Source organism: Amphibalanus amphitrite, unplaced genomic scaffold (genome assembly GCF_019059575.1).
Source record: "Amphibalanus amphitrite isolate SeventyFive unplaced genomic scaffold, NRLGWU_Aamphi_draft 000033F_arrow, whole genome shotgun sequence".
Classification (NCBI taxonomy): domain Eukaryota; kingdom Metazoa; phylum Arthropoda; class Thecostraca; order Balanomorpha; family Balanidae; genus Amphibalanus; species Amphibalanus amphitrite.
This window is the reverse complement of record NW_024881529.1, coordinates 479,272-504,363: the sequence shown is the minus strand read 5'-3', so window position 1 is coordinate 504,363 and position 25,092 is coordinate 479,272. Positions and strand designations below refer to the sequence as shown.

General features: G+C 45.9%; 1 protein-coding gene across 1 annotated transcript in view; it reads right to left on the bottom strand.

Moving 5' to 3' along the window:
- Positions 1-25,092, bottom strand: part of LOC122369032 (pollen-specific leucine-rich repeat extensin-like protein 2) — a 31,698-nt gene extending 6,606 nt beyond the window's left edge. The window contains exons 1-6 of the mRNA XM_043343399.1: positions 24,898-25,092; positions 5,852-6,095; positions 5,348-5,510; positions 4,673-4,976; positions 4,231-4,427; positions 2,591-2,700 (exon numbers count right to left, since the gene is read on the bottom strand). Coding sequence (XP_043199334.1) covers positions 2,591-2,700; positions 4,231-4,427; positions 4,673-4,976; positions 5,348-5,510; positions 5,852-6,095; positions 24,898-24,980 — 1,101 coding nt within the window. The 5' untranslated portion in view covers positions 24,981-25,092. The remainder of the gene's footprint in view (positions 1-2,590; positions 2,701-4,230; positions 4,428-4,672; positions 4,977-5,347; positions 5,511-5,851; positions 6,096-24,897) is intronic.

The following is a 25,092-nucleotide window of genomic DNA, read 5'->3' as shown; positions in this document are numbered from 1 at the left end:
AAAAACCTTAGGGGGGGGTCGCATCGACCCCCCCCCCCCCCGCCAGGGCGAGAGTGCGTATCATCGGCTTCCTCTCGTGACGGGCTTTCTTCCCCCATTTCAATCAATTGTCAACTAGAAAAAAGTTTTGACCACTTGAGTTTAGCCAACTTTTGCCACCATGGTTTCTGCCAGCCGGTAGTGTGCCAGCTTTCTTGGACCATATGGAGTTAATGACCCGGATAAGGAGAACCGGATTTTTAGAACTTACCCATACCTTCAAAACTCATGGAAACGTCTTAAATTCTTCAAATTTTGAGTACCCCAGTGCGAAATTCGCCCCGACGGGTTGTCGGTCGTACCCCAACCACATTTCACACCACTATGAACAATAAATGCACACACTAAAATCGCTATTACCGATAGGCTCATCCAATAAAGTTTCGATAAACCCGTTCATCATCATCTCCTGCGGTTTCGAACACGCCTGTTAGGTGGCTTCTGATGCTCGTCGAGGTCGGAATTTCCAAATACGCGTGGTGCGTCGGGCCGCGCGCTCTGACTTCAGCCAAGAAAAATGCGTCAGCTGATCATTGTCATTTCTGCCACTTGCGTGTGGTGAAATGGGGTCATAACTTAAGAGACGGCTGTTTCATATCAATTATTTTACATAAAATAATATTTCAAAACATAAATTAATGTTCGACAGCCAAATTAAAGAAACAATACCAATACAGGCTTACAGTTGAAGTTCGACATTGTGTTGTCTACCTACGATTAGACAGCTGATACAGTGTGGCTAAATTCATTTTACGTTAGGGGGAAGATGTAGAAAAAAGGCCGGAAAGGATGTCGTTATCTTCGTAAAACTTGACTTCGACCCGTTTTAAGCACTTTTTGATGTGTCTCGAGAAAATGATGTAGAAATGTTAGATACTGATTTTGATATTTGGGATGATACATAAGGTTTTTAAGTCGTGTCATATATTTGAACATTTTGGTTATTCGAATGGTTGTCTTGGCACGTTGTGAAAGTTTGCGAGGTTTGTGTTTCTCTTGCTCCTAGGCGTTTGGGTTCGAGATTGTTATTATAAGTCATCCCACTGCCGTATGGATGCTTTTATTTATATTTTTAGGATGTGATTATACTTTTCATTATGGGTGGATTTCCCCGCATCATTACAATTTTGGACACACTGAGCTGATATCTCATTCCCGTACGTCGTAGCTCTATAATGACCTTTGCTTATTGTCACATGTACGCCGCATTCGCGATTGTTGCCGACGCCTGATTGCAGGTCAGCCCACTACAGTTGTTATACATATCGAAAAAGCGTTAAGCTTTTAGGCGAAAAAAGCATTATTTCAGGCCAATTTTTGATTTTTTTTTGCGATATTTGTTAAAACAGAAGCTTCTTATCCTAGGAAAAATAAAATGGGAAATCATTGGAAGGTGGCACACTACCTTTAACCCTCGCTGGCCGAGGGGGGGGGGGTGCCGCCCCGGCCATAGGTTTTTTACACTATAGCTCCGAACACGCTGGCGATAGAGAGCTGAAACTTGGCATACCTGACCTTTGATTCAAGCCAGATCTTTTGACACCAACCGCATTTTTGGGTCAGGTCAGGTCACTGACCTATGACGTCATAAGTGAACCTCTGCCCGGTCTTTAGATGTCGCAACTTCGCAACGCCTTACTGCCAGAGGAGATGTCACAGGGAAATGAAACTTGCAGGATCTAGTATCCATTATGAGTCTCACAACTTGTATATCTCGAATTTTTCCTAAAGGTCATATGAGGTCAGGTCACTTTCGTGACCTCACCATTATGTCAATGGGGAAAAATGAAAACTGCTATTCTGGCGCCGGGAACGATCTCCAACTATCTCAAGCACACATAATCGTGATTTGATGCACTCCTTGCAAGGTTAGATGCGTCACTTTTGCAATGTTGACCTTGCGTGACGTCATTTATGACATCATCAAGGTCATATTAGTTTTTCGTCAATAACTCCCGATCAAATTGAGCTAGCGAGTCGGGATAGCCACCAATGGACTCAGGAAGACCTGCCGAATCGAATGATATGCGACATGACCTCTTTCGACCAACTTCGTGACCTCGGGTGCTGACCTGACCTTGACCTGAGGTCAACACCCTAAGTTGACCTGACCCGAACAAAAATTATATCATTCGACGCGCCTGAGCGAGGCGAACACGATGCTGCCAAAATCGCGGCTCTGCGGTAGTTTTTTGCTAAGTTATTCACCAAAAACTGAACAGTACCTTGGGGCACTTGACCTGACCTCAGAGGTCACCGGTTGACCTAGGACCATAAATCGGGTACCAATCTCTGCGTCTCGTAACGGCGCACACGCTCGTTTTTTCCGCGACGTGCTAGCTCCACCAGGGACGAAACGGCGAGGGGGGTCGTACCCGCCTCCCCCCCCCCCCCTCGGCCGGCGCGTATGTAGAAAACCAATAGGTCCGCGAGGGTTAAACCAGCTAAAACCACTGACAAAAAGCAGTCTATGCCACCCCCTGCCAACCCTGCTGACAAGTCGCTTCCCCATAAAATGAGCAGAGTAATTGTCATTGACGCCGACACCTACCTCCTTTTCGTTGAGCTTGTCCCTGGACTGCTTCATGGGGATCTCGGATCTCGCCTCAATGGCCGCTTCCTTCCCGAGATCGATCTCCTCGGGCGCCTCCTCCTTCACTTCTGCGGGCCACACAGGATCACGATGAAGGTCATGGGGGAACGGACCGGGTCGAGCGACATTCGACACGGCAAAGATGAAGAAATACTCTTTTTTTGTACATTAAGAGATAACACTTCAAATAACTCATAAAATACTGCTATAAAAATAGCAGTAGGGGAGACCCGGGAGGTATGGGCCCCCGGGAGGTATGGGCCATCGCAGTTTTGAAGAAGTGTTGCGTATTTTTACACATTTGACCGCGTTAACTGATAGCAGCCATTCCGTTATACAACCCATGTGATTTCCAAAATCTTCCCCAGTCTTCTTTGGCAATGAGCGGCGATAAAGCGTTTTTGCCTCCTCGAGTAAAAAAAAAAAAAAAAAATACCTCCCGGTGTATTTTGATGGATTGAAAAAGCGCATGGTTTATTAAAAGTTATCTGGAGACAAAATAGTTGATCCCAGATGCCTGATGTCAGGCACACATTGAAGGCGAAAGGCAATCTCACGTACACAGAGTGAAAACCGGGTCTAGCCGATGCCCACTGGAAGAAAATTGCCTTTTCACAAAACCGGCCCATACCTCCCGGGTCTCCCAGGTAATAACCCTCGCCCGCACATGGGGGGGGGGTTGCCACCCTCCTCCACCAGGTAGTCTTTCTGCTCTGCACTCAAACTTTTAGAGCTAGAAGCCTGATGTTTCGTATAGCTGCTCCTCTATCCTTTCTTGATGTCCTCTGAAAATTTCAAGTTTCTGTGGTTTTTGGTTTCGGAGATATGACCTTGTTTTTCAGGTCATGTCATGACCCAAATGACCAATTCTCAACATCTTGCGTTGGGTATGTGCCTTGTGAGCTTTTGACACCTTGATTTCGGCCTTTTTTGCCAGTCTTACCTCCCACCTATCATGGAACATGTTGTTCGACGATGTACAGATGTCAAGGTATGGGTGAAGGTCAACCTAGGTCATCTAAAATAAGTGCGTTCTAGGCAAGCTGAATTTACTTTTCGTGAAGTTTTTTTGACTGCATTTTTGGTAAAAGCTTCTCAGATCATGATTTCATGTAATATGGACATTGGACACATAAACAATCGGTGCACACATCAGTATACACACAGAAACACACAGACATACAAACACATATCATTGACCTTGACCTAACTTGACCTGAAATGACCTCAGCAGCAAAAGCCTGGTCGGGTAGAGTGACAAAGAGGTTCTAGCTGGCTTGGCACCAGAAAACGGCATCGTCATTGGTATATGACAAGCAGCGCACTTGATATCCAACGGTGACCCAAAACAGCAACATTTTTTACTTTGACCTGACCTGGAAGGTCAATGACTGACCTGAGAAGGTAAAACTGGGTAGCATTGGATTCGTCTCTTCCCAAAGAATCTTTTTGGTCTTTACCGCGAAGCTCTATCTCCAAAGGAACGAAATGGCGCGGGGGGGGGGTGGCAACCACCCCATGTGCGTTCTAGGATGGGAAAATGGCATGTGCGGGCGAGGGTTAATAACCCCTTTACTCCAACCTATCACAAACAGTACCTTTTTTGGTCTCTTCGACCTTGACCTTTTTGGCGGGCGGCTCGTCGTCCTTGCTCTCCGCGGGCTCCTGTTTGGGCGGCTGCAGCATCTTGTCGACGTCAGTGCGGCCGTTCAGTTCCTCGGGACGCTCCCAGACGGATGTGCGCGTCGACGGGTTGTAGAAGAACACCCGGCCGTCCCCGGTCCACACCACGCACCTAACGGATGGAAAGAGAGAGCGGGAGGGGCGGGGGCGGGGGATCATAGATGACCACGCGGGAGTCCCCGGTCGCAGTCCACACCACGCACCAACTGGAGACAAAAGACGTGTGGTGGGTTATATAAAACACTCAGTTCTGTAGCCTATGTTGTCTCGAAACCATTGACACACAGACTCTCGTTCGTCCCGTTTGCCTACCATGCTGCACATACCGCCGCCATCCAATGCTGGCGGTGCACTCACCAGGGCGAGCCGGGCACGGGCGTGGAGCTGACCGGACGGCTCTCGTCCTCCTGTTTGGCCGGCGCCGGTTCCTCCACCTCCTCCACCTCGAGCGGCTCAGACTTCACCTCGACCGGCTCAGGCGTCACCTCGAGCGGCTCAGAATTCACCTCGAGCGGCTCAGACTTCACCTCGAGCGGCTCAGACTTCACCTCGAGCGGCTCAGACTCCACCTCGAGCGGCTCAGACTCCACCTCGAGCAGCTCGGTGGGGTTGATCTCGCCGGCAGCTACGGCGGCGGCGGCCAGCCGGGCGGCTGGCGGCACTGGGCGGTGGCCGGTCAGACACGACCCAAGGCAACGACTGGCTTGTCAGACGCGGCACCACTTAGGTACCAGCTGCGTCAGTACAGACACAAGGGAAGAACCCGATCTACAGCCGTCACCGGACCTCTGAGCAATTCACCCCACCTCAAGTATAAGGATAAACACTGAGGCCCAGTCGTCCCCGGACACATTAACATTTTCGCGAGTACAATAGTCTCACTGACATTGTCCGTAATGCAACAAACTAGGTCGTCTAATCAGCTGCCGCCGGAATATTTACACGACCCTCCCTTCTGACTCCGCCCCCTATTAAAACGCACATCCACTCAGTCATGCACGCGGCGCGCGGCCGCTGCTGCGGCAGACTCACCCTCCAGGTCTGCGATCTGGGGCGGCGGCGCCGAGTGGTGGCTCGGCCGCGGGCCCGAGAACGGCGGCGGCCCGGACGGAGGGCTCATCGGGTCGCTCCAATGCCCCGGCGGCGGGCCCATGCCCGGGCCGCCCATACCCGGTGGGCCTGGCGGGTGCGGCTCCTGCGGCGGCGGCACACGGGGCAGGGTCAGTTGGGGCAGAGCAGTGCTGCGAGGAACATGTGCGCAGCACAGCAGCAAGCACACGAAATTCGGCGATCGAGCAGCCTAAGAAAGCTGCGAGCTGGCATTTAGTGCTGCTGTAATCAGCCCACATAGTATGTGCAAGATGTAGAAAACCAGCGTGTAAGCGCGACATGAACGACTACTTTACAAACGCCATCACTGCGCTGGCCGCTGTGTCGAACAATATGTACCGGCAGCCTAGAATACATGCACCAACTAAAACAGACTCATATAGTCCCTGACCACCAGAACGGTACCATGCGGCATGCGTCACTCACCATCGGCCCACCGGGACCCATCATGCCCGGGTGCGGGTCCCAGTTAGGGTCGAACGGCGGCGGACCCCGGAACGGCGGCCGCGGACCGCGGAAGAACGGTGGCGGAGGCGGGCCCCGCCACGGACCGCGCGGGCCCGGCGGACCGTTCCATGGCGGGCCGGGCGGACCGCCGCGGCCACGGAATCGGGGCGGCGGCGGCCCGCGCCATGGGGGTCCGGGCGGGTCACCAGGGGGGTCAGGCCACCTGTAGGGAGAGGGGCTGTCAGAGTTTGTTATGTTTTGTCCTGCTAGACTATTCTATTAGACCTTTGTTGTATATTTTTTTGGCAAAATTTATACAAAAATCTCAAGAACTGGAAAGTCTAGCGACTTTACACAAACAGGTCACAGCATGTGAGAGGCGAGACACCTGCTAAAAGAATACCAAAAGTTGCACTAATCTAGCAACCAGGTCCAGCTCTAACATGAGTTGTAAAAAAATGATAAAAAGATGCAATGTGTAATAAGGCCATGTACCCTACTCCTGCTGAGCTGTTCGCCTATGCACCAATTCTCGATTGCCTTGTACCTGGACAGTTTGCTTACCAAATATCTATGCCCGGAGCCGGGATGGTTCTAAGGCTCGATGGGGCACGGGCACTGGGCAGTAAGCCATATATGTTGGGTTAGCCTAAGGGCTGTTCACGGGCCCTGCGTGCGGGAGGACCGTACAGAGGCTTCAAGCTCTGCCCACTGCGTCCCTACGCCAGCCTTGCGTCACCGCACACAGCGACCGCCGAGGCCGGTCGGGATCGCACAGCGTTGGCTGTGTGCGGTTCACTGCACGCAGCCGTGTGGCGTCATACAGACTACCCCTTCCCTACCCCCACGCCTGCTGCACACACCGCACACACCGCACTCAGCAGTGTGCGGTGCCCGTGAACAGCCCTCTGCACCGCGCAGAAACGCTTGTGTCGAGGAGTATGTTGAGGTAAACGGCTTCATACAAGAGAACGTGCAATATTAAAACGAATGCTGTTGTTGATCGTAGTTTTTGTTTTTACTCTGGTTGTCGAGTTCGACCTTGTTGAAACTTAACACCGAGTAATATCGATGTTATCTGTCACAATCTGTTTATTTTTAACCTTCGCCCCAGTGGGGGGGGGGGGCATATGTTACCACCCTGTCGCGTTTTTTGCGTGTGAATAAAAAACCGCGGCGCATAGCGCCGCGCCGCTTGGGGTAGCTTTTGGTATATCAATTTTGGGCAATGTGTGAAATTTTTGACCCCAGGTCATGTCAGGTCAGGTCACCAGGTCAAGTTAACTGACCAAGCCTCAAAAAAAGTTTGCAATCATGTCCAGCCTGCAGTGTTTGTCAGAAAGGTTTTGAACTTGGTGGATTGCATGCTGTTATGAGCGCCTACAATTTGTATATCTCGGATTTTTTATATCCGTGACCTAAGGTCAGGTCAGTGGCGTGACCTTTCCATTACAAGTCAATGGAGAAAAATGAAATGCCTCTAGATCCGTGTGTACGCATAGGAACAGTCCAAATATTTCAGAATCACAATGATTTAGTCCACTCGTGATTACCTAGGTGTCATTTTTGCTGATAGCCTCTAGAAAGGTCATCCGAGGTCAGTTGAGGCTACAAAAAGTGTTTTGCCAATAACTCGCGATTGGAAAGAGTAGAACGCTGGGGATGGTCTCATTGTGTTTGTCTTGTTGAGACGCATCGACTGATATGCAACATGACCTTTTCCGGTCAGGTCATGACCTTGACCTGAGGTCAAATTTTCAAGTTGACCTTTCAAGGTCAAATTATAGTTCATTCGACGCGTCTCGGCAAGGGGAACACGATTCTGGCAATAAAAATGTCGTGGCTTTTTGTAGTCGAAAGTAATTGTCGAAAAACACTTTTCGTAAAAGCAGCTATTTTTGGAGTTTTTGCCCTCTGGAGGCTAAACCGTTGACCTGAGGTCAATATTGATAATGACCTTTTCAAAAGAAGAGCTCAAAAGCTATCGATTGCTCTCTCCTGCGTTTTTCTTGCTAACGTAGTTCCTGAGATAGCGGCATGTTTTCTGAAAAATATAATGACAAAAGGCAAATTTTGACCTTTGATGACCTCTGGTGACCCCAATTCTGCTCTAAGGTGAAAATGACCGAAATACTTTCAAACGTACGCATTAAGAGCTATCGACTGCTTTTTACCGCGTCTTTCTAGCCCTCTTAGTTTTTGAGTTAGAGGTGGGTGGTAACATATGCCCCCCCCCCCCCCCCCACTAGGGCGAAGTTGGCTGAGACCGCCACTGGGGCGCGGGTTAATAGCTCTATTTTCTTACCGTACTTTTATTATATCGCGTTTTAATCATGATATCGGGCATGTCTCAGTCTGTGTCGTCCCAGGACGTAGTTGATCACTTTGATCCACATAATATTGAGGTCACTTTTGCCGAGACAGACGATGAGCCGGCGACCTCACCAGTCCCCAGCGGGTCAGGTGACGGCCCGCCTCAGCCGACCGCGGGGCCGCGCCCCAGCGTGTCAGGTCACATTGCTCCAACAGACGGTAAATAACTTTTGAAAATACCCATCTCCAATTTTAATGTTTTCTGAACCAAAATTTTGCGAGGAATCCGATGGTGTGGTCCCCGAAATCTGAAAAATTTCCATTTTGGAGATAGCACCTATTTTTTGAAAAGCAAATATTCGTCATGCACAAAAGTCAAATAAATTGAAAATATAATGAGTGAATATTTATATTAACACTAGAATGTATCGAACATGAATTAGTGATATATTTTAGCTGAGATAATACTATATCTGTGCATACATGTACATAAACTAGTACATTAACCCTCGCCGGCCGAGAAGGGGTGAGGCGGATGCCGCCTCATAGGTTTTTTTTTCGCGATAGCTCAAAACATGCTGAGGGAAAACAGCTGAAACTTGGCATACCTAATATTTTATTCAAGCTGGATCTTTTGACACCAACTGTGTTTTCAGGTCAGGTCAGGTCACTGACCTATGACGTCATAAATGAACCTCTGCACGGTCCTCAGAAGTTGCAACTTTGCAACGCCCTCAGTGCCAGAGGAACTTTCACAGGAAGATGAAACTTACAGGACGTAGTATCCTTTAGAGGTCTCACAAATTGTATATCTCAGATTTTTCCCTAATGTCACATGAGGTCAGTTCGGTCACGTGACCTCACATAATAAGTCAATGGAAGGAAATATGAAAACTGTTATTTTGGCGCCGGAAATTGTTAAAAACTGTCCCAAGCACATGAAATCGTGGTTTCATGCACTCTTTGTAAGGTCCGATCATGAAACCACGATTTCATGTGCTTGGGATAGTTTTAGATCATTTCCGGCGCCAAAATAACAGTTTCAATATTTCCCCCATTGACTTATAATGGTGAGGTCACGTGACCGACCTGACCTCATGTGACATTCAGGTTAAATCCGAGATAAACAAGTTGTGAGACCTCAGAAGGATACTACGTCCTGTGACTTTCATCTTTCTGTGAAAGTTCCTCTGGCACTGAGGGCGTTGCAAAGTTGCAACATCTGAGGACCTCGCAGAGGTTTATTTATGACGTCATAGGTCAGTGACCTGACCTGACATGAAAACGCAGTTGTGGTCAAAAGATCCAGTTTGAATAAAAGATTAGGTAGGTATACCAAGTTTCAGCCGTCTACTCTAAGCGAGTTTTAAAGGTAGTGTGCCAGCTTTCTTGGACCGTATGGAGTTAATGGCCCACATAAGGAGAACCGGATTTTTAGAACTTATCCATACCTTCAAAACTCATGGAAACGTCTTAAATTCTTCAAATTTTGAGTACCCCAGTGCGAAATTCGCCCCGACGGGTTGTCGGTCGTACCCCAACCACATTTCACACCACTATGAACAATAAATGCACACACTGAAATCGCTATTACCGATATGCTCATCCAATCAAGTTTCGATAAACCCGTTCATCATCATCTCCTGCGGTTTCGAACACGCCTGTTAGGTGGCTTCTGATGCTCGTCGAGGTCGGAATTTCCAAATACGCGTGGTGCGTCGGGCCGCGCGCTCTGACTTCGGCCAAGAAAAATGCGTCAGCTGATCATTGTCATTTCTGCCACTTGCGTGTGGTGAAATGGGGTCATAACTTATAAGACGGCTTTTTCATATCAATTATTTTACATAAAATCATATTTCAAACCATAAATAATGTTCGACAGCCAAATAAAAGAAACAATACCAATACGGGCTTACAGTTTAAGGCTCGACATTGTGTTGTCTACGATTAGACAGCTGATAACTCATTCCCGTACAGTATATCTAAAAAGTATGTCCCCTGGTTTGGCTCTCCCACAGGAGGCGAATCGGTAACTTGGCTGAATCCCAGTTGCGGCACAAGGCCGCCAGGGTCGCTGTCGCGCGAGCGGCCTTGACCGCTCGCATGTCATTGGCAGTTCGGTCCCTCCCCATCTATATCGAGGTGGGGAGGGGAAAAGAGGGGAAGAGAGGGGAGGGAGCGGCATCCGCTCGGCACTGGGCGATACCTGGCTGACCCCGCCCTCCCTCGCTGACCTTTGTCCTGCCCTCAGGCGAAGCCCGACTTCCTGGCCTGTAGTGGCCGAGCGGAAAACCGAGCTCGCGGGGCGCGACTCCATTGGCCCAATCTTATAAATGGAATGCTGCCGTATTCACGGCATTAGATAATATTAATAGTGATACCAGCAGTGGATGTGGTAAAATACAGTCCAAAATAAACGAAAGCACACGATTCGTGCATAATGCGCCCTCCCATTCAAATAAGCCCGCCCACTTCGATAGATGGTGTAGTTTCTTAGGGCGTAAAAGATGCAAAACACTACCGATTTTTTTTTTAGCTCGGCCACTGGGACCGACAATATACAATTGACTGAAATGCATGAAAACCATTTTGCATTTAGGTAATAGCCGTTTTTTGCACCCAAACTTTAGCCAATGACGCCCTGTCCATTCTAAAGCGTTTATAAGATTGGTCCCAGCACCCGATTTTATATGAGGAAGTCGTTTAAAAAGCATCTTATTTCGAACGAATTTATTATTATGGCCACTTTTACAGGACGTCTATAGAGCTTTGTCTTTTACATTTCTTCCTCGTTCAGGAGAAACGTTTAAACCCCCACCGGACCTTCAGGTTTTCTGAATACCGAGGGGACGTTGGGGGTTGGAAGTGAGGAAACAACCCCCTTCGCCGATTCGCCCCTAATTGAGCTAGAGCCTCGCGAAAGAAACGATCGTGTGCGTCGTTACGAAATGCAGCGATTGGTCTCCGATTTAAGGACCAGGGTCAGCCGATGACTTCGGAGGTCAGGTCAAGTGGCCCAAGGCACAGGTTCGGTTTTTGGTAAATAACTTCGCTAAAAATGATCGCAGATCCGCGATTTTAGCAGCATCGTGTTTGTCTAGCTCAGGCGTGTCGAATGGTATACTTTTTCTTCGGGTGAGATCAACTTAACCCGTGACCGCCGGAGGGGGGGGGGTCGGATCCGACCGATTTTAGGACTAAAGTACGTATCGCTAAAGTACGTAGGACAAAAGTACGTATTAGAGATGCACCAAGTTTGCAATTTCATTACCCGCCCCGCCCCGCAGCTACCCCTTGCCCAACCACAACTACCCGCAAGCTGATTTTGGCTGAGCCGAACCCGCAAAAAACCCGCAATTTTAAAAACCTGCCTTTGCAAGGAAAAAATACAGCTGGGTCAATGCTAGAGCTATATAAACCTTACTTGCTTCATTGTTGTGCAGAAAAAGACAGCCAAACAAATAGTAAGGACTTGAAATTGCTATGCTAAGTCCTCAGGAAGTGCACACTGGATAATGGAAAACGAATAATGCATCAATACATTTGAAATTCCTTTCTGAAAAGAATTCAGTAAAATCTTTCTCTCACCTTACCCTTCAGCATTGGCTGAGGATCAAATTTCACTCTGGTTCCTCTCAATGTTAGGCTTCTGGAATGATACTGTTATCAAAATGAATGTTGATATAAAAAGATATGCGATTTCCAGTTAAAAATAAATAGTGACACGGTGAATAATGCGTATCCAGTCGATTTACACATAAAACAAATCATGCAAAAGCCCAGCAAAAACCAACTAACCAATGAACCACGCATTTTTGGAAACATGCGTCAGAAGCGTCAGCAACAGCTGATTGCAAGGAATGTTACAGCGACTAAATTATTGCAGCCGTAGTTAGTGCGAACTTGTTGCGAAAACACCGTTGTATAATGCATATTAATGTGCCATTCTGATATTATTTTACACAACAGCTAAAGTTTTACAATTCAGAGGTTAATCACCGGTTAGGAAATAAAGGGACAGTAAATACTAAATAAAATGTAATAATTTTATAGTTGGTCTTGGTAATGCTCTCCGGCCGGTCCTCTCTCGGCAATCGGCATACAAATGATAAGGACGTAAAAAGACAAAAGAAATAAATGCGACCAGCTACGTGGTTTTGTAACATGTATAACTGCTATTTTGAGGTATTCAAAAACCAAGACAGAAAAATTGATTGTAAAATTATTATTGCGTCATCAATGACAGTTTTCCTTCGCCTCAGAGACCAAAATTGACGCAGTCAAATGCCAATCCTTGTCAGAATGTCGAAAGTGCGCCAGTATTGTATTGCGTTATGTTTGGGCCGCATGCCAGTCAATATTTTGATTTTTTGTAAGGGTAATTGCAGGTAATTGGTGTGTTATTTTCGTAATATAGGATGGGACAGAACCAGACAGAACATAGAGTAGGATAGGTAATCAATGAATTTGCATCAAATTTTGTTTAGCTCTTTTTTATGCCGACCAGACGCAAATAAAGTAACATGTGGCATTTGCTCTGATTTTCAACATCAACATCTCATTTTAGTCTGGGTTCTTCCATACTGTATATCTAGTGCACACTGCACATAGACTTCAGTTCAGCTTCCTATAAGTTTGCTTTCAGGTTCTTTTATGTTTTATGGAATGCTTTCATCAGCATTTATGTATGCTTTGTAGTTTGTTGTTTGTACCCTGGTTTGGTCATTGCTAGACTGTGGATGCTATTGCTGGTTGTTTTCAGTTTTGCATTTGAAATGTGCTTCCTTGATATATTTTTTATATTTGGTTCTGTTTTAAAAGTTGTTTTGATGAATATTGTATTGTTAACCTGAGCAAATGCACTTGGCATTGTGTTTTGCATCTAAAAAAAAAAAAAAATATAGGTTCTAAAGTCTGACCGCCAAATACCCGCTACACGACAAGTTTTGCTTCTCGAACCCGCCAAAAACCCTGCGGGTTTTGAAAACCCGCAGAAAGCGGGTTTGCGGGTTCAAAAAGGGCATCTCTAGTACGTATGCAAATGTTCGTACGCAAATATACGTAGGCGCTAAAGTTCGTATGCCAAAAGTACGTACGCAAATGTTCGTACGTAAAAGTACGTATGCAAAAGTACGTAGTGCATAAAGTACGTATGTCAAAAGTACGTACGCAAATGTTCGTACGCAAAAGTACGTATGAAAAAGTACGTAGTGCATAAAGTACGTATGCCAAAAGTACGTACGCAAATGTTCGTACGCAAAAGTACGTATGCAAAAGTACGTAGTGTAAAAAGTACGTATGCCAAAAGTACGTACGCAAATGTTCGTACGCGAAAGTTCGTATGCAAAAGTACGTAGTGTATAAAGTACGCATGCCAAAAGTACGTATGCAAATGTTCGTACGCAAAAGTTCGTTTGCAAAAGTACGTAGTGTATAAAGTACGTATGCCAAAAGTACATACGCAAAAGTTCGTATGAAAAAGTACGTAGTGTAAAAAGTACGTATGCCAAAAGTACGTACGGTTCGTATGCCAAAGTACGTAGTGTATAAGTACGTATGCTAGAAGTAGGGTATAGTAGTGTAAGTTGAGCCACTTTTTCTTTATTGCTGCCCTGTTGCCATACTATAGGGAACTCATGATAAATTCATATAGGTACCAAATAATATAGCTTTGTTCCTTTCGCCCATTTACTCATAGAGAAATTTTGCTATGCCTTGTAACAAATGCTCATTAAATAAAGAATAAGATAGGTATTACACATTGATCAACTTACCCCATGGGTGGGGTACGTACTTTATACCCTACGTACATTTGTTATACGTACTTTTGTCCGTGACGTACTTGGTCCACACGTAGGGTAGACCGGGGCAAGTCGCCCCGCCGAGGTAAAACGCCTGGCGGCCTCACCGATATCTCTCGGAACTGACAGGGTTCTGGGGAAAGGTCCTCTCTTCTGTTAAACGTGCACTATGTGATCATTATATGAGCTGGAAAGAAATTGTGATAACTCTCTAGGGAGATATAGCCAAAAATGTGTTGTTTTTTTAGTGATTTTTATGTTTGGTCATCTGATTATGCATCCTCGCGTCCTTTTGTAGATCACATCAGGTTAAGGACTTTTATGTATTTTGAACATCTATTGTCTAACGCTTATAATGCCGGGTTGGTTCGTGTTAAATTATGTCTTGCTGGAGCGCAAGGCGTTGTTCGCTGACCGAACTACATGATGGGGTAAAACGCCCCAGTAGGCCGCGGGGCAAAAAGCACCATGGGGCGTTTTACCTCATGTGTTGTTCGGACTACCCACTTCCTAATGTTCGGTAGCTGGCGAACAGCAAGTTTCTATACATTTATATGTATTTTTCTCAGCAACTGTATGGCAAAGGAAGTGTATTGTTAACTGATTTGCATTGCAATAATTCATTATTTGGCCTTATGAGGCACGTGAAAAACCTGCTCATACAATAGTGTCATAGCTGAACACCTGATAGGATGGAAGGTGCTAACTTTAGTGCCGTGCCTCCAGCGGTCTAACGGATCTCTCACATAAGATTTAGCCAACTACCATGTTTAATCTTTAAGCTAGACTCTAGAGCATGGGGCTTCTTGCCTCAGGCCGTGGGGCGTTTTGCCCTGGGGTTGGGGCAAAATGTCCCATTTGCAGTTGCTTCACAAATCACTTCCTAGCAAGGGTGGAGCTTCCTATTCACTTGGTGGGGCGCCTGCCCCACCAACTTGCCATTTTGCCCCACCAATAAGCGTTTTGCCCCACCAACTTAAGCCGATTTGCAGGACTTTCCTGCGTGGCAAACCTATGTTTTTCGCATTGAGAAGCTTTGAAATGTCTGTGTAATGCAAAATATTATCTCTGTAATGAAAAGAATTGATTCATTGTTGAATTTTATCTAACTTAACAATCGGACATTGTAGGTTTGACAACTTTTTGCCCCACCAACTTTCCTGGAAAAGCTCCACCCATGCTTCCTAGCTGGGAGTCCGATCATAAGTGAATGAATTTGAGGGGTGGAATTTAAAGTAAAATGTCCAAAGAACACATTGAGCACAAATTTGGCCTTCCAGGTGATGTAGCACAAAATTTAGGTCGGCCTGGTAGGCCTATGTAGCAAAATAGATTATCTGGGGCGTCTTGCCCAAGGTCTTTACCTTGCGTCTTTATCCTTCATTATACCCTACGTACATTTGCTATATGTACTTTTGTACGTGACGTACTTTTGTCCATACGTTTACGTACTTTATACCCTTACGTACTTCTGCCATACGTACTTTTGTCCGTGACGTACTTTTGTCCATACGTACTTTTTACCCTACGTACATTAGCTATACGTACTTTTGTCCGTGACGTACTTTTGTCCATACGTACTTTATACCCTACGTACATTAGCTATACGTACTTTTGTCCCTGACGTACTTTTGTCCATACGTACTTTATACTGTACGTACTTCTGCGATACGTACTTTTGTCCCTGACGTACTTTTGTCCATACGTACTTTATACTGTACGTACTTCTGCGATACGTACTTTTGTCCCTGACGTACTTTTGTCCATACGTACTTTATACTGTACGTACTTCTGCGATACGTACTTTAATCCTACGTACTTTTGCTTACGTACTTTTGTCCTACGTACTTTAGCGATACGTACTTTTGTCCGTAACCCGATCCGACCCCCCTCCGTTTTTCTTGAATAACTCATGAATCACTTTCGCTATCTACTTGAGACTTTGCATACCTTCTCCCCCATCAATTTGACGTCTCCTGTGCAATTTTAAAGGAAAAATTTCCAATTTTTTTAGATATATCGATTTTAGTGATGTAACTACATGGCGTTTTTAGTCAAAAAGTGGTAAATGTTTAAAAAAATCGCCAAAAATCAGGGTTAAAAGCAAATTGCAAATTAAGGACATGAAAAGATGCAGCTCAAAGAGTTCTTTAAAATGGCTATCTCGAATTTTCCATAAAATGCGTTTTTCACCCCTAAAAATTCAAAAAACTATATTTTTTTGGAAAACAGCTATAAAATCCAAAATTTTGAGAATTTCCAAAAACCGGAAAATATGTTGTAGAGCTCCATTAGAACATTAGATGCCCCAAATTTCAACTTTCTATCTTGATTTTTGACCCCCAAATTGTAAAAAAATAGCTCCAGCATGCATAGGCCATGGTGACGTCATAAGCATTTTCGTGAATTAGAGGAACTTCTGAACATCGCATGCGAAAACAAATGGCACCACTAGATTCCTGGGACAAAGCTCGTCTAAAAAAGTGCATTTTTATGTCAAAAATAAAAAGTTGAAAAATTGACTTTTTTTCTTAGCCCTCGTTTAGTTATGTATGGTATAAACGATTTTTTATGCTTTCAATGCACACTTATCATCAGCACAGTGACTTGGGCTCACATATAACCATAACCATCGGATTCGGCGTGAAAAATAAGCCATAAAACATGTGTCGCACGCACATGTAGCAGAAAGTGAAAACCGTGACCTTTCGTGACCTGATCTGACCTTGACCCGTACTTAGTATGACCCCTATACGCACATGGTACCTTCACTAGGCCTTTGAGGTCATTTCTGGTGAGTTTCGAGCAGCAGCTATCGATTCCGCTGTCTGTAAGCCTAATCATGCAAAACCCCTGAATTTGACCTTTGACCTGACCTTGACCCGAAAGTTGGCCTCAATCTTAAAATCTTAAGAGTGATTTGGGAAGGTCTCGTAGAGACCTTTCGAACGCCGGCTCGCGGGGCTCGATACGACCATTGGTTTTCGAGATGACAGGGGGGGGGGGTCGGATCCGACCCCCCCCCCCAGGCTGTCGTGGGTACGGAAATAGCCCAGGCGGTGCCGGGTTAAAGGAAGACTGCCACCTTCAAAAAGTTTTCTCAGATCGGCCTATGATTTATTCCCTGGATAAAACAAAATTTTAGAATTCCCCTGACAAAGTATCATCACGTGAATCGCGAAAAAATTATCGATTATCATACAATTATCAATCGGTTAATGTCTAGCGACAATGTTTACACATCACTAGACTTCAAGGTCATAAGATTATTACATTTTATTTGAAAAAGTAAGGTATTTTATGATTAACTAATATATGATTTCATAAGAAATTGGCCATGTTTAATTTATTTTGCATTTAACTTCGTAAAACATTTAAAAATCATGGCTCATTTGGAATGGGTCTGGCCCATGTTAAACCCCATTTCCCACACTTTTTTGGAAAAAATGAACTACTGAATATATAAGTTTAACTTTTATTTTGACACTCCAAAATTCTTCTCTGATCTCGAAACAATCAAAGTTTTGACATATATTTGCTAAAAGATAAGAAAATTCATGTTTCAAAGTTATCGATAAACAGTAGAGATGTCGGTTTTCTTGGACTAAAAAAATGGCATCAAACTGAACTTTGGTCTCCGATTTCTCGCAAACGGGTTCGAATTTCGGAAAACCGAATTCAGTCTGGGACATAGGTGGCTCAGCTCTAGTGAAAACCGTTTTGTGAAAAAAAGGTGGCAGTCTACCTGAACCCCTGACCCCTGAAAACCCCTGAATTTGACCTTTGACCTGACCTTGACCCGAAAGTTGGCCTCAATCTTAAAATCTTAAGAGTGCTTTGACCCTGACCTTAATGACCTTTGATTGACCTGCGACCTACTTTTCGAGACCATGTTTGGCCGGAATCGCGATTCGGCGTATGTCGGCTCGCATTAGCGGCGCGTTTGCAGTCTTTTCGTGGTTTTAAGCGTTCAAACATGGGATATGATGTTGCTTCCATGCATTAGGGTGGGTGTCAAGGTCACCGGAAAGTCAGGTCAGGTCATTGACCTTTGATGACCTCGGTTCACTTTTCCGAGTTTTACATGTTTCTAGGCCAGTTTTAGGGGCTGTATTCGAATTTAGCAGCCATATGAACATTTACGTAGTAGTTTTGGTGCCCTCGTAACATGTTGCGAAGCTGTCAGAGGCGGTTGCCACCTACTACGAATACCCTTACTGGTTGACCTGACCTGACCTGACCCGACCTGGCCTAAATGCATGAAGACATCATCTGTGATCAAAACTAACATGATATTCGTGATCAGCACCCCGAAAACCCCATAGCAACCACGCTTTACGACTTTCTAACAGGTCCCGATTTTCCCGACTTTTGGGTCATTGACCTGACCTGGAAAGTCAAAGTCAAGCATCAGACCTTGCAAGGAGCGCATGAAATCACGATTCCGTGTGCTTGAGAATTTGAAATAGTTGTATATCATTTCCGGACCAAACTAGCAATTTCCATATTCCCCTGACTTTTAATGGTGAGAGACTGACCTGATCTCAGGCGACCCTTCAGAAAATCCGAGATATACATTTATACAAGTTGTGAGACCTCTCGATCATACTATAAGATCCTGTAAGTTTCATCTCCCTATGAAAGCTCTGCACTGAGGGTGTTGCGAAGTTGGAACATTTTAGGACTGTGCACACAGTCCTAAAATGTTGAGGACAGTTTAGGACAGTTTCACACAGTTCATTTTAGGACTGCTCATTTATGACGTCATAGATCAGTGACCTGACTTGACTTAAAAATGCGGTTGGCGTAAAAAAATCCGACTTATCAAATCCCGACTAAAAAAAATCGACTTTTAATTCGGTTAATCAAATCCCGACCATGTTTTTACCTGGCCATTAATGTTCTAGCCTTACAGGTGATTGTTTGAACGTGGAAGATGCTGAATCTTGGTTAACCCCATACTTATCGTATGATAAAGAACGTCAGTGTTAGAAAGTTAATTAACAATTTTATTTAGGATAGTTTAATTCAAGTGGGTGTAATCCGACTCGACAATTTACTAGGAGGGTTTTGCAGTGCTATTAGTTCGGCATTTAATTATAAATCATTGCTAATTTCGATCCGGATATCGTTATTCAATGCTGGCCTTTGCGTCCTCAGAAAGTTGTTTATAGTCATGAAGGCTTGCATTGACCCATACTTTCCATTTTTCAGCACTATTATTCGCCGTAGTTGACCAGGTGTTTTTCTTCAGCTCTCCCCTGAATCCTTTGGCTTAGACCTGGCGTATCACCCGTGCATCGCAAGACGCACCTACCACACACAAGTTCATGATCCCCACGAACCCACATCAGCGTCCGTTCGCTTGGTGTGTGACCCCTTGACCTTTGGCCGCGACAACTGCCAGCTTGCTGGAGCACCCCTCCCTACACGCGCTGCCCCGCCCGCTCCCCTCCCTCCCCCCCCCCCCCCCCGGGGTCGTGTCACGAAGGTTCGGGCTTACGCTACTACCGGCCGCTGCGCAGCTGTCACCTAGCGCTTGGGAATGTGTGGTCTGGTGCGGATTCAGCCAACTACCGGCTCGCGACACCAGCGCCACGTAGTGGCGACGGTACATTCTTTTTAGACACACTGTACGTCGTATGGTCGTAACACTATAATGACCTTTGCTTATTGTCACAAGTGCGCCGCATTCGCGATTGTTGCCCGACGCCTGTTTGCAGGTGAGCCCACTACAGTTGTTATACATATCTAAAAACCGAAAAACTTTTAGGCGAAAAAGGCACTATTCCAGGCCCATTTTTGATTTTTTTTGCGATATTAGGTAAAAACAGAAGCTTCTTATCCTAGGAAAAATAAAATGGGAAATCTTTCAAAGGTGGCACACTACCTTTAAGCTATCGCGAAAAGCCCTATGAGGCGGCACCCGCCCCACCCCTTCTCGGCCGGCGAGGGTTAATGTACTAGTTCTGGGGTATTTTCAAAAGTTATTTACCGTCTTTTGGGGCAATGTGAGGTGACGGTCCGCCTCAGCCGGCGGCAGGGCCGCACCTCAGACGGGCCTGGTGCCGGGTACCAAACCCGGCCCCTACAAATGGAGCAGATCACTCCAGTGATGTGCCTTGGCTTCTATAATCATGTGCAGCGCGACTATGCAGGGCGTATGACCCTGATCTTGCCATGGGTGGTAAACGGTGAACGGCACACCACGGCGGACAATGAGCGCTGCCGGTGATAGGTAGGGGAGACCCGGGAGGTATGGGCAAGATTACTTTACTACTCGGTATGGGCCAGTCGGGAGGTATGGGCCATCGCAGTTTTGAAGAAGTGTTCCGTATTTTTACACATTTGACCGCGTAAACTGGTAGCAGTCATTCCGTTAAACAAACCAAGTGATTTTCAAAATCTTCCTCAGTCTTCTTTGGCAATGAGCGATGATAAAGCGTTTTTGCCCTCTTCGAGTAAAATATGGTACATACAGAAAATTCGTGATAAATTTGAAACAGGCTCCTTCTATGATGTCAGACCATCGCTAACATAAAGTGTAAAGCATGCAAATTAAGACTGGATAGACAATTTGAAGCAATCTTGCAAGATTATTAGCTGAGATGCTACGCACATTCTGGCGTCCTAACCGGGAGGTTCGGGCCACCCACCCCCGGTGATCCTAAATCAATAAACTGATGCTTTCATTGAATGTCCTCTTCAATAAGTTTTAGTTTTGTCGCGCAAGGTCGAAAATTTAACTACAAATTCATTCCATTCGAACAGAAATATTATTTATCTTATTTCATGGAACATGATTGAGTTTACCAAAATAGATGTGTGCCCAAGTGACCTCCATGAAGTAAGCTGTTGGCCGCTTATGCGGTTTCTGGGCTCTAAGAGAGATCAAGGTAGATACCAGCTGCGAGTATTGTTTTCCTTGTCGAGAAAAGAATATGAAACATGGCACCGGCCCATACCTCCCGGGCCATGGCTCATACCTCCCGGTGTATTTTGATGGATCGAAAAAGCGCATGATTTATTGAAAGTTATCTTGAGACAAAATAGTTGAGCCCAGATGCCTAATATCAGGCACACTTTGCAGGCGAAAGGCAATTTCACGTACACAGAGTGAAAACCGGGGTCTAGCCACTGCACACTGGAAGAAAGTTGCCTTTTCACAAAACCGGCCCATACCTCCCGGGCCTCCCCTATTAGGTTCCTACAACGATCGTGTGAATATCTGTGGCTTTTGAGCACCCATAGATTGTAGTAAGCGTACCTACAAGTGTGCAATCATGCTCGCACTGACTACCATACTGCGCAGTGCACATTTCTCCTGCACCTGGCACATGCGTGGGTTCTCTTGTGTTTGTTTTATCTCGTAACAAATGTGTTACATGCTCCTTTTATTTAAAAACCAATGTCGTAGCGATATACCTATATAGGCCAGAATAGTCAGAATCATAGTACCTGTAATTCTGAGAAGTCAACATGCACACAAATGAAGCAAAGTTTCATCTCTCTTCTTTGTGTACAATTTAATGCGCCAACATATCAAATAATATATGCACGTAACAAAATATTAATGACAAAATAAGCAGGCCGTGAAAGGCGTCGGTGAAATTGTTCTCAATTTTGGGTACGCCGTTCCCATAATGAGGACCGCTGGCAGCGCCAGTGTACGAAAGCGTTCCCGAATTTGGGCACGCGGCACGGGCGGTGGACTGCTTTAGGAAAAGGGGAACAATTTGAAACCACGCTGGGCTTTACAGTTTACAATATCAAACTCCTTCCCAACAATATTGAGACAAATATCAGGCGGTTCACGATCGTTTTATATTTCCCAGGGATGCGGAGCCGGAGCCGGAGTCGGAGCCGGAGCCGCCGGAGCCGGCATATTTTGCCCGGAGCCGGAGCCGGAGCCGGAGCCGTGAAACAATATAGCCCGGAGCCGGAGCCGGAGCCGGAGCCGCCAAAAAAGGGGGCGACTCCGGCTCCTTTTTATTTTTTGAAGAGGAAAAAAAAATAATTGACCTAGTTCGGTTTGACAGTACAAGGTAGTAAAACATATGGTACTTTACTTACGTCATGGGCCATCAAGTGAATGAAAAAAGCCGAATATCCCCAGTATCCCACAGTACGCATTACGCAATCAACTTCTTGTCTGCTCCTCCCCCCCCCCCCCCCACGTCTACTGCATGCCCAGAACATGAGGACCGGTCATCAGGTGACGGCCATTGTTTTCAAGCCAGTGCAGTGGACTGCGACTCCCAGCACCGTCTCTTCCCCTCCCCCCCCCCCCCCCCACCACCCCCCACCCCCACTCCCACCCCCCAATGCAGCCGAGACTGGTGTCAGCTTACGATGGTTCAGTGAACTCCAATTCGCGGCGACTGCGTTTCCAATGCCATCGCTTCCTAGTCCTTTGTTCTGCCAGTTCTCTCCGAGGTGCGTTTGCGCGGGGTTGCGGTGAGCCGGTCATGGCAAAGAGTAACGCGTATAACCAATCCCATTTTTCTTCCACCCGTATCTAACTGATTGCATAGAGGATGTACTGAGTCGGAGCCGGAGCCGCCGGAGCCGGAGCCGCCGGAGCCGTACCATTTTACTCGGAGCCGGAGCCGGAGCCGGAGCCGCCACAACATTTCACCCGGAGCCGGAGCCGGAGCCGGAGCCGATTTTTTTCTCCGGAGCCGGAGCCGGAGCCGGAGCCGTCTGAAATTTCCACGGCTCCGCATCCCTGGACTTGGACGTCATTTAATGGTTCTTATTTTAACCCGCGCCTCAGTGGTTATTTTAACCCGCGCCTCAGTGACGGTCTCGGCCAACTTCGCAATAGTACGGGGGGGGGGGGGCATATGTTATCACTCACCTCTAACTCAAAAACTAAGAGGGCTAAAAAGACGTACCTAGTAAAAAGCAGTCGATAGCTCTCAATGCGTATGTTTGAAAGTATTTCAGCTTTTTCATCTTAGTTAGAGCAATATGGGGTCACCAGAGGTCATTAAAGTTCAAAATTTGCCAAATGTCATTATATTTTTCAGAAAGCATGCCGTTATCTCAGGAACTATGATAGCTAGAAAAACGTATGGAAAAGCCATAGGCGCGGGAGCCGGGGGGGGGGGGGCAGTGGGGGCAGCTTGCCCCCCCCCCCCCCCAACTTTGGGGCTGTGGGGGCGGTGCCCCCACAGCTTTGAGACGGAATACCACACTTTTTTGCAAATGTTTTCTTTTTTTGTTGAAAAAGCCGAGGGGTGAAAAATAAGTGGCCTAAAACCGGTGAGAAAACTAGATTTTGGGGGTACCCTGGGTTAATCTCTATTATGGTGTGCCCCCCCCCCCCCCAGTCGGAAAGTAGTTCCCGCCCCCTGGGAAAAGCAATCGATAGGTAGCTTTTGAACTCTTCTTTTGATAAGGTCCTTATCAAAATAACCTCAGGTCAAGGGTTAAGCCTCTATAGGTCAAACATTCTGAAGATAGCCGTTTTTGGATAAAGCTTTTTTTCATGAATAATTTTTCAACCAGCAAAGATGAAGAATTGGCAATGGCACTATCGTGTTTCTCTCCTTCAGCCACTTCGGAAAATATATTTTTTACCTGGAAAGGTCAAGGTCAAACTCTGACCACAGGTCAAGGTCACGTGGTGACACACATAGGTCATGTTCAATGTTGCATATCATTTGATGCATCTCGACAAGACAAACACAATGAAGCCATCCCCAGCATTAGGTATATCTCTTCCCAATCTAGAGTGTTTGGCAAAAATCTGTTTGTAGCCTCAAATGACCTTGGATGACCTTTCTAGAGGCTATCAGCAAAAAAAGACACCTTTGTTGTCACGGGTGGTCCAAATCATTGTGATTCTGAAATATTTGGACTGTTCCTATGCCTACACACAGATCTAGAGGCATTTTCATTTTTCTCCATTGACTTATAATGGAAAGGTCACACCACTGGCACTGGCCTGACCTTAGGTCACGGATATAAAAAATCTGAGATATACAAATTATAGGTGCCCATAACATCATGCAATAGCAGTCCACCAAGTTTAAAACCTCTGACAAACACTGCAGGCTGGACATCATTGCAAACTTTTGTAGGCTTATCAGTTAACTTGATCTGGTGACCTGACCTGACATGACCTGGGGTCAAAAATTTCACATTGTCCAAAATTGAAGTACAGAAAGCTACTTGAAGCGGCACAGCGACAGCGCTACACGCATTTTTTATTCACACATGAAAAAACGTGACAGGGTGATAACATATACCAGCCCCCCACTGGGCGAAGGTTAAATGCTGCCTACATAGCATTCCCACATTTAGGTTTTTCATTCCCAAATATGGGAACGAAAATGTGTTCCCAAAAAGGGGCACACTTGAACATACATACCTAGTTCAGTTGGGGAAACTAGGAAGCGAAGATCGAAAAATTGATCGGTCAATAAATAGACTTTAGTATTAGTATATATTAGGACCGAGTGAAGTTAATATATACTTTTACCTAGACTTTAGCTGACCATATATAGGCATAAATACAGCCCTCGCTACTACAGGTGAAAGCGGTAAAATGTAAATGTACTGTACTGTAAAATGTAAAATGTACTTGCAGTACCGCGTCCACTTTGAGTCTCTGACTCATTGGAGAGAAAAGGCTTCCATTTTCCACTAGCCAGTCTGCAAAGAATGGCAATTTCACCATTTCGTCGGTGCGGGCTTGTTCGGGTAGTGCGGATTAGGTGTGGTGTGGTGCGGTATTGGCATGGCATGGTGCGGTGCAGATTTAGTAAAGTGTGGTGCGGAATTGGCCTAGCGACGGACATGACAGACCAGACGAGATAGATGAGGAAATTCGAAAAAAAACATTGTAGGAGCTTCGACATCACGTAATTCAGTGTGCTCTAGGGTCTGAATATTTCTACTCACGGTCCTCTCCAAAATCCCGCTCTAGTTGGGTTGCCAAAGTCAGATCCTCCGAAGCCAGGGCGAGCACCATGCATATCTTCCATTTTATCCAAGGCCTTATAACATCCCACAATTTATTTTATCATACGATTCTCCAATACAGCTCCAACATTCTCCACTTCCACACGGATATCAAGCGGCGGCAACGGCAAAAAT